Source organism: Pan paniscus, chromosome 1 (genome assembly GCF_029289425.2).
Source record: "Pan paniscus chromosome 1, NHGRI_mPanPan1-v2.0_pri, whole genome shotgun sequence".
NCBI lineage: Eukaryota > Metazoa > Chordata > Mammalia > Primates > Hominidae > Pan > Pan paniscus.
In genome coordinates, this window is record NC_073249.2 from 98,210,621 (window position 1) to 98,220,220 (window position 9,600).

General features: G+C 46.7%; 1 protein-coding gene across 6 annotated transcripts in view; it reads right to left on the reverse strand.

Moving 5' to 3' along the window:
• SNX27 (sorting nexin 27) overlaps positions 1-6,187 on the reverse strand; it is a 91,144-nt gene extending 84,957 nt beyond the window's left edge. For 2 of the 6 annotated variants that reach the window (XM_034935454.3, XM_063605294.1), the window contains exon 1: positions 3,326-6,187. In XM_034935454.3, the coding sequence (XP_034791345.1) occupies positions 3,326-3,565 (240 nt within the window). In that variant the 5' untranslated portion in view covers positions 3,566-6,187. Of the gene's footprint in view, positions 1-3,254 lie in introns of all 6 variants that reach the window. The other 4 variants (XM_003817243.7, XM_034935444.3, XM_034935465.3 and 1 more) reach the window with 3 other exon arrangements.
• Between the last annotated feature and the right edge of the window lie 3,413 nt (positions 6,188-9,600).

Below are 9,600 nucleotides of genomic sequence, written 5' to 3' on the forward strand. Positions count from 1 at the left end.
GTAAACACAATAGAAGAATCTAAAATAGGGAAAAGTCTTAAATAGCAATTTTCAAGGTCCATACATTCACCTATGACTTGATACAAACTATATCCACACAGTGATAATCCACCTATCCCTAATTCTGACCCCACCTGGCTCTTCAGCAACATGCAAAGCTTTCCTGGGACAACAGAGGTAAACTTTAAGAACTTGGAGGACAGACAAAAGCTCTAAGGAGTATTGCCTAAAAAATGCTTTAGGAAAATTAGCATCAACCTAACCAAGATCGAGACAAGTAGCGGGCACAGATATCCCTCAAGAACCACATCTACTTGGTTGCTCATTTCCCCTCTCACTTGAAACCCTAAAGAGAAGGCACAGACTATCGAAGAAACGAAGAAAAAAAAAAAAGAAAAGAGAAAGACACTGTATAGTTGGGGTCTCACAGAATGTACCACTAGCTTGGCTTTGGGCTGTAATTATCATTACTTCCCCTATAGTACCAAAGAAGGTTCAGAGAATTTGGAAATCAAAATACAGATAGTTGGAAGAGTGAGAAACCAATGCCAGGAAGATTTCTGATTATCACAACCTTCCAGAGAGGTCTTCTAGGCAGAGTATTCTTTTCCCCTGCCCACTAAAAGTGACAAAGTTCTCTACTTACCACAAAGGATGTGCCAAAAAGTAATGTTTTTTCTCTAGAAGGCAAAGATTTCCCAGCTTCCTAGTCTGGAACCTGAGCCTAAGGCAAGTCCTTCTACCTTTCCTAGGGGATTATCTGAGGTCTCCTTTACAGTTTATATCTAGGCTCTTGGGCAGAAGCCACAATAAAGGCAAGAAGCCACTAACTACATATGTTGGGATGTGTGCGTGTATCTGCAAAGATAGATCATATTAACTATAGTCTCCTACAGAATTATTCTTTTTGGTTTAGTTCCTTTAGATCCTGTGAAGAGTAAATAATGTAGAACTTCATCATAAATTTATAATTATAAATGCTTTAGTTTTAAATTTAAAAATAAGAAGCTGAGTCCAAAATTAACTTCCAAAGGGAAAGGAAAGTGACAATTCCGAGACCTTCTATTGGAAGAAAACATCAGCCACAAATTTTGAGTTATCTAGAAAGAAAATAATTAGGTGCCCAAGTATAAGAAATCTGAAAGTCATTATTGTAATCCCAGCACTTTGGGAGGCCGAGGCGGGCGGATCACCTGAGGTCAGGAGTTTCAGACCAGCCTGGCCAACATGGTGAAACCCGTCTCTACTAAAAGTACAAAATTAGCTGGTCATGATGACACATGCCTGTAATCCCAGCTACTCAGGAGGCTGAGGCAGGAGAATCGCTTGAACCCGGGAGGCGGAGGTTGCAGTGAGCCGAGATCGCGCCACTGCACTCCAGCCTGGGCGACGATCAAAACTCCATCTCAAGGAAAAATAAAAAAAAAAAAAAAAGAATATATTGTCAGACAATACTAGGAATACTAGGAAACAGTATGTAGGACATTAATGAAACAAGAAAGCATCTATTTACAGAAAGGACAGAGGAAAGGTATACTGTCTCCAAACACTGGCCTAGGTGAGCAACTATTTCTTTTTTTTTTTTCAATCAACTCTCCCAGGTTAAAACCAACTATTTCTTGAGGTGGAAGAGGTGAGGAAACAGAATGAGTGGACACCATAGAGTAAGAATGTCAAGGATAAAGGTAGATGGCACGAGATGAGTAAGAAGGAATGGATTTCTCTATAAGGCAGATTTTCAAAAAACTATCCCCTTTGCAAACCTACTGTTTTACAAGAGGCAACAGAAGGTTGCGGAAATTACAATTAAAATAAAATTTATAAAAAATGAGAACGATTTCAAGTGGGCAAATCGAAATATGGAGGGAGAGAGTAAAAGTGTAAAAAAGGAATGCACAACATAGATTCAGTAAGCAGAAACACAGCACTGAAGACTGCTGAGGAGAACGGAGACAACGCGAGCACACACCACCTGCAAGTCAACCGGCAATCACTATCCGAATTTCAATACGAAGTACAAAAAGGCAAATGTAACACCTAGATTAGGGTAATGGAGGAGGTGTGCACAGAGATTGCAAGACAAGGCAGCATCCCGCAAGAGCATGGAGGGATGTGGTGGGGGAGGCGTATGAAGGGGGAGGGACTGCAGCAGGGGAGAGAGGGTGGGCTGCAGCAGCAGAAGGCGCCTTAAAAAACAGAAGAAAGGAAAAGCAGCCTAGGGGAGGGAAAGACTAGGACAAAGTCAAGTGTGGGATCACAGGAGGATAGAGTAGAAGAGGCAGCAGAGACGGGCATGCCCTAAAAAAGCAAAGCGGTCAAAGACCCAAAAAGGGCTTGAAGTAGTTTTGAAGGAGGAGGAGTTACAAGGGGTCTACCATAAACCTGACTAGGAGGAGGCATGAGTATAGAGCAGGAGTGAAGGCAGGAGGCCAGGGAAGGGATGCTCTCAGAGGGGTGTGCTGATGGAGACGCTAGATTCCAAATTAGGGTGTGATACGGGGCCAACCGAGAAGAGAAACTACAGTGTCAAATCCCACGCCCCCCGCCCCAAAGGCATGCAAGGGTCAGAAAGCAAGGTAAACTCTTGGAGTAGAAATACAAAAAGGAGGGGAGGAAAGGGGCACACGGTGGGATGGAAAAATTTAGGGGCAGCGTAACCATGAGGAGAGGGTAACTAAGGAAAGAAAAAGGAGACGAGCGGGGAGGGATGGTGTTTCCGGAGGAAAAGTAGGAGCAGACCAGAGGTCCTGCCTACTTGGTCTGGAGGGCAGAAGGGGCAGTCCACGGGGGCGGGGGGGAGTGGTAGAGAACGAAACTGCGATGCTGAAGATGAGAACTTGGGGAGGACACGGTACTGGCTGGATCAGAAAACGAAACGCCGTCAGTAAGGAGCAGATGAGGTTCCTTCTGAGCAAGACGAGGGGGAGTGAGGAGCAGAATGCAGCACGCCAAACGGGAAGGCAAAGGGGCGGAGAAGAGCCCAGAGTAATCGGGGCACAGGGAGGAGCACTGGGGGCGCAAGGGCATCAGCTGGAGACGACGGGGTGGGAGACCGGCGTCGCAGAAGCCCCGGGGCGGGTGGTGGGAGGGCAGCCCACAAGGAGGGGCCCGGCTGCGGAGGCCTGAGGGGCGGGGGTCCGGAGGCCGGCTCGGAGCTCGGGGGAGGTGCGGCCTGGGGGTGACAAGGGTAGCGAGGAGTGCAGGGGCAGGAGGGGCGCGGGGAGGATGGGGCGGCGGGTAGCCCCGATACTCACACCTCCAGGATGCGGTCCCCCTTGCGCACCCCGGCCCGATCGGCCGCCCCCCCGGGCAGCACGGCGCTCACATGCTGCAGCGGCGCGTACAGCTCCCCGTTGATGCTCCGCAGTTGCCCGCCCTCGCTCACTTGGCCCCGCACGTTGAAGCCGTAGCCGGACTCGGACTTGACGATGCGCACGACCCGCGGGCCGCCGCCTCCCCCGCCGCCGTTCCCGGCGCAGTGGAGCCCAGACCCCCCGCCGCCGCCGCCACCTCCGTTCCTGTGAGGGGCTGAGGGGTGAATCCCTTCCCCGTCCTCGTCCGCCATCTTGCGAGCAGGCGAGCCGTACCCCCGCCCCCTACGCCTCCAAGGCCTCCCGGCGCGTGCTCGCCCTGCCCGGCAGCCGCACGACCCCCGACGCGCGCGCCCGATCCGCCGGCCGCGGGACCGACTCGGCCACCGAGCTGCTGGCACGGGGTGAAGAGGAGGCAGGGGGCGGGCGAAAAGCGGACAATCGGGCACTGTGGGGCCTCCTGGGAGATGTAGTTTATGGGTGGCGGGGGCGGGGAGCGGTCTGGGCCCGGGCCTGAGCCGAGGTTATAAGACGCAGTTCGGAAGCAAGGCCTGCCGGGAGTTGTAGTTTATCTTTCATGCTGGGTTAGGAGTTTGATCTGCTGGGTGGGGAGAGTATAACCCAGCACCCAGCGTGGTAAAATGATTCAGTTCTTGATGCGGACCAAGTTTTTCGCCCCCCCCCCCTTTCATTTCATAACCTCTAAAAAACAATAATGTTAGAATAACTTAACGTTTGTGATTCAACACAGTCTTAAATTATATCAACTCATTTTTTGGCACAGTAACTTATATGTTGACCAGGGCCCAACAACCTGTGAGGCAACCGGATCACGATTAGCTTCCCTATTTTACGTTATTAGGAAACAACCTTAGAGTGCTCAAAGTCATCCAGCTACTAAGTATCAGGAACTAAGGCCCAGTTATTGTGCAACTTTCTTGTCCTGTATTGCAACTACAGTCATGTGCCACATAAGGACATTTTGGTCTACAATGGACTGCAAACACGAGGGAGGCCCCCTAAGATGATAATGGAGCTGAAAAATGTCTATCACCTAGTGACACAGTAGCCACCATAAGGTCATAGCACAAGCATTACTCACATGTTTGGAGTGATGCTGGTGTTAACAAACCTGCACTGCCAGTCATGTGAAAGTATAGCACATATGATTATGTACAGTACATAATACTTGATAATGGTAAGAACTATGTTACTAGTTTATGAATTCACTGTAGTTTTTATCACTATTTTAGAGTGTACTCCTACTTTTTTTTTTAAGTTAACTGTAAAGCAGCCTCAGGCAGGTCCTTCAGAAGGTATTCTAGGTATTCTAAGTATTGTGATTTTTTTCCACGTATTCCAAGTATTGTGTTTTTTTGTTTTGTTTTGTTTTTTTGTTTTTAAGATGGAGTTTCGCTCTTATCGCCCAGGCTGGAATGCAATGGCACGATATCGGCTCACTGCAACCTCTGCCTCCCAGGTTCAAGTGATTCTCCTGCCTCAGCCTCCCAAATCCCTTGCGATTAAACACATGCGCCACCATGCCTGGCTAATTTTTTTGTATTTTTAGTAGAGACAGGGTTTCACCATGTTGGCCAAGCTGGTCTCGAACACCTGACCTCAGGTGATCCACCCACCTCAGCCTCCCAAAGTGCTGGAATTACAAGTGTGAGCCACTGTGCCTGGCCCCAGTTATTGTTACCATCAGATGACAGCTCTGTGCATGTTATTACCCATGAAGACCTTCCAGTGAGACAAGAGATGGAGGTGGAAGACAGTGAAATTGATGATCCAGATCTGGTGTAGGCATAGGCTATGTTTGTGTTTAAGTCTTAGTTTTTAACCAAAAAAAAAAGTTTAAAACATAAAATTAAAAATTGCCTTAAATAGAAAAAAAGCTTATGGAATAAAGATATAAAGAAAGAAAATATTTTGTACATCTGTACAATGTGTTTGTCTTTTAAGCTAACTGTTATTACAAAAGAGTCCCCCCAAATTTTTAAAGGCTGGGTGTGGTGGCTCATGCCTGTAATACCAGCACTTTGGGAGACCGAGGTGGGAGGATTCCTTGAGCCCAGGAGTTCAAGACCAAACTGGGCAACATAGTGAGACCCCATCTCAACAAAAAATAAAAAATTAGCTGGTGGCTGAGCGAGACTGTATCTAAAAAAAAAAAAAAAAAAGCAGCTGGGCATGATGGCACATACCTGTAGTCCCAGCTACTTAGGAGGTTTAGGTGGGAGGATCGCTTCAGCCTAGGAGGTCAAGGCTGCAGAGAGCTGAGATCACACCACTGTACTCCAGCCTGACCATCAGAGTGAGATCCTGTCTCAAAAAAACAAAGATGAGATCTCACAAAATATGGGATGAGGACTCAAAGTCATTATAATTAGAACATAAAAATTAATGTGACCTTATTTTACACAAGCTAATGAAGAAGGATCTTGACTAGTTACACAATAAAGTTGGTATAAGAGTTTTGCTCCAAAATAATAGTGGCATTTGGATTGAATATGAATAATTTGGTTTGAACTGAGCACTGGATGGGGAAAGCAAGGCATCAGAGAAAGGAAAAAGAAGGGAGCCTCCCCTAAAAGAGTTATTTTTTCATTGGTTTATTAGATAAAAATATACTGAATGCCTACTCTGAATTAGATAAAAATATACTGAATGTCCCTGAAAGGCAACAGGACATGGTCAAACTTACAAATACACATATTCCTCAAACTGAAGGCGATTCCACTTCCAGGAGTTCATTCTACTGTTACACTTGCACATGTGTGAAGTGATGTTTTTATGAAGTTAAGTCATTGCAGCATTGTTTGTATTCACAAAAGACTGAAAACAACCTAATGTTTATTCGTTAAATCATAATGTATCCCCAATGGAAAATTGAATCAATGTAAACCCAGAATAAGGAAGCTCTGTATGCACTTACATGGAATGATCATATCATCAATACTATATATGATTTGGTGAAAACAAAGTGCAGCACAATCTATACAACATGATACTATTTGTATATAAAACGGGAACCATGGGCCAGGCACGGTGGCTCACGCCTGTAATCCCAACACTTTGGGAGGCCGAGGTGGGTGGATCACCTGAGGTCAGGAGTTTGAGACCAGCCTGGCTAACATGGCGAAACCCCGTCTCCACTAAAAATACAAAAATTAGCCGGGTGTGGTGGTGCACACCTGTAGTCCCAGCTACTCGGGAGGCTGAGGCAGAAGAATCACTTGAACCCGGGAGGTGGAGGTTGCAGTGAGCTGAGATTGTGCCACTGCACTCCAGCCTGGGCGACAGAGCGAGACTCTGTCTCAAAAACAAACAAAACAAAACAAACACAAAAATTAGCCGGGCATGATGGCAGGTGCCTGTATTCATCAGAAGGCTGAGGCAGGAGAATCGCTTGAACCTGGGAGGTGGAGGTTGCAGTGAGCCAAGATCACGCCACTGCACTCCAGCCTGGCGACAGAGCAAGACTCCATCTAAAAAGATAATAAAATAAAAGGGAACCATATATATTTTTATATCTCTAGAAGTATTCACAAGAAATTGATAACACTGATTGCTGCTGGGGAGGGAGACTGGATAGCTAGGGTGTCAGAGGCAGGGACAGGGGTAGGAGAGAGACTTTTCACTTTATACCTTTATGTAACTTCTGAATTTTCAGTCACATGAGTGTTGCCTATTCAAAAAATAAATTTAAAAATATTTAGAAAGGATCAGGTTGGAAGAAAAGATGATCAGAGCATTAAAATAACAAAAGAAAATAAGACACCATTACTGCTGGTGAGAATTCACAATCTAGCAGGAGAGAAAACAAAAGAAAAAACCATTGCAATAGAGCGTGATGAGAGCTGTGAGGAGAGTCCTGCACAAGCTGCTAGGAGTGCACATCGGAGGGACTTCCACGTATCCAGAGGGAGGAGTTAGGGAAGATGACTCACGAAATGGGAGAGCTGAGCTAAGTGATTACAGATGAGAAGAGTTAGCAATTGCGGCAGAGAAGGATAGTGGTGGAAGGGCATTTCTGACAAAGGAAACAGCATATTCAAACACACAGAGATTTGAAACAACACGTACAGTGTGAGACCACACAGTTCAGTAGGACTGGAGCAGAGGAGACAGGAAGTGGACAGGGGAGGTGGGCAAGAGTCAGATCCAGGAGGGCTTAAAATATCGAATATCGGCCGGGCGCTGTGGCTCACGCCTGTAATTCCGGCACTTTGGGAGGCCGAGGTGGGCGGATCACGAGGTCAGGAGATCGAGACCATCCTGGCTAACATGGTGAAACCCCGTCTCTACTAAAAATACAAAAAATAAAAAATAAAAAAAATTAGCCGGGCATGGTGGCAGGCACCCGTAGTCCCAGCTACTCGGGAGGCTGAGGCAGGAGAATGGCGTGAACCTAGGAGGCAGAGCTTGCAGTGAGCCGACATCGCACCACTGCACTCCAGCCTGGGCAACAGAGCAAGACTCCATCTCAAAAAAAAAAAAAAAATCAAATATCATGCCCAGGAGTTTGAATTTCATTCCTTATTAGTGAGGGGCCTCTGATTGCTTTTAAGCAGAGCACAGGCATTCACAAATCTGTGCTTCAAAAAGTTCATGCTGCAGGATGTGTGGAGAATGAAGTCAGATAGAAAGATCAGTTATGAAGCATTTGCAGTGATTCCGGTGGGAATTAATGAGGTGCCAACTAGGGCAGTAGTGGTGGGAATACAAGGAGGGAGATGCACAGGAGAGAAGGGACTTGGTGACCACTAGGATCTCGGGTGCAAAGGTAGGGGAGGAAGGAATGACATAAGATTCCTGACATGGTGATGTGATTCCCCAAGACATGGCATAAAAAGGAAGCGGAAGAGGTTTGCAGGGAAAATTAATTTAATTTGTTTAAATTTGTTTGATTTAAACAAGAAGAAGATTAGTTTCATTTGGGGCCTTTGGGAAAGCCCAGAGGAATTGTCCAACAACTGGTTGAACACATGAGTGTGGACCTGGGGAAAGGAGTCTGGGCCAGAACTTAGATTTGGGAGCCATCAGCCCTGGGTGGTGGTAGATGAGAACCCCAAAACATACTGTGCAGTCAGATGAGAGGAGTGCCAAGTCCAGAACCTGGAGAATCTGCTCCCATGGTCACCCCATTTAGGAGACTGAAAGAGGGAGAGCATCCAGTGAAAGAGGAGCCAGGGGGCTGGGGGACCCAGAGAGAGTGGGAGTCAATGATGCTGCTTTCAGAAATAGGATCTGGACCATTTACAGAGCACTTTGCATCCAAGAGCTTGTTTCGTTCTCACAATAACAAAGTCAATCGAAATGGTCACAAGAAGCTAGGCTCAGATAACCAGCAGGTCCCAGTCACACTGCTAGTTAATAGCAGACCTGAACCTTGAACCCAAATTTTCTGACACTAAGCCAGGACATTCTCCTTCCCCTACCCAGCTTCCCTTTGGTTCAATAAGAAAAAGTTCCTCCTACCCCTTGTGATCTGCAAGGTAGTCAGGTTTCTGTTACCTTTTTGTGTAGGAATTACTTAGGTGAGAATCCCACCTCCATACTTTTGCTCATGGAGTTCTTTGGTCCTAGATGTTCTGCCTCTTTATTTCCCTTTGCTGAACTAAATTCTACTCTTCCTTTAAGACCTGGCTGAAGTCCTTCCATAAAGCCTCCCCTGGGGACTCCAGTTCACTCTGACATCCCTCTTTTCTAAATTCCTGAGGCAAATATACCTTCAGGTGATCCCCCTCAGTGAGTCATGCTCTTGTGTAATCCCTTCCTCTTGAGTGTGGGTAGAACCTGTGACTTGCTTCTAGGCAATAGAATATGGCAAAGGTGAGGATGTGTCACTCCCATGATTATATGACATTATACAACACTTCTTAGCAGACTAGAGCAGGAGACTTGTGCCAGCCTTGAGGAAGCAAGCTGCCATGTTGTGAAGTGCCTGTGGAGAGGGCCACACAGTAGGAACTGCAGGGCCCTCTCTAGGTGCTCAGTGTGGCTCTGGGCTGACACCAAGAAACTGGGGTCCTCAGTCCTACACCCTCAAGAAATTCTCCCAGCAACCACATGAACTTAGAAGAGGATCCTGGGCTCCACAAAGAAACACAGCCCAGCTGGCACCTTGAAAGCAGTCTTGTGATGCCGTGAGCCAAGGACCCAGTTAAGCCCAGCCCAGACTCCTAATACCAATAGAAACTGTGAGATAGTATATACTTGTTGCTTTAAGCTGCTAACTTTGTGGTACTGTGTTACACAGCAATGGGTAATTTAATGTAACTCT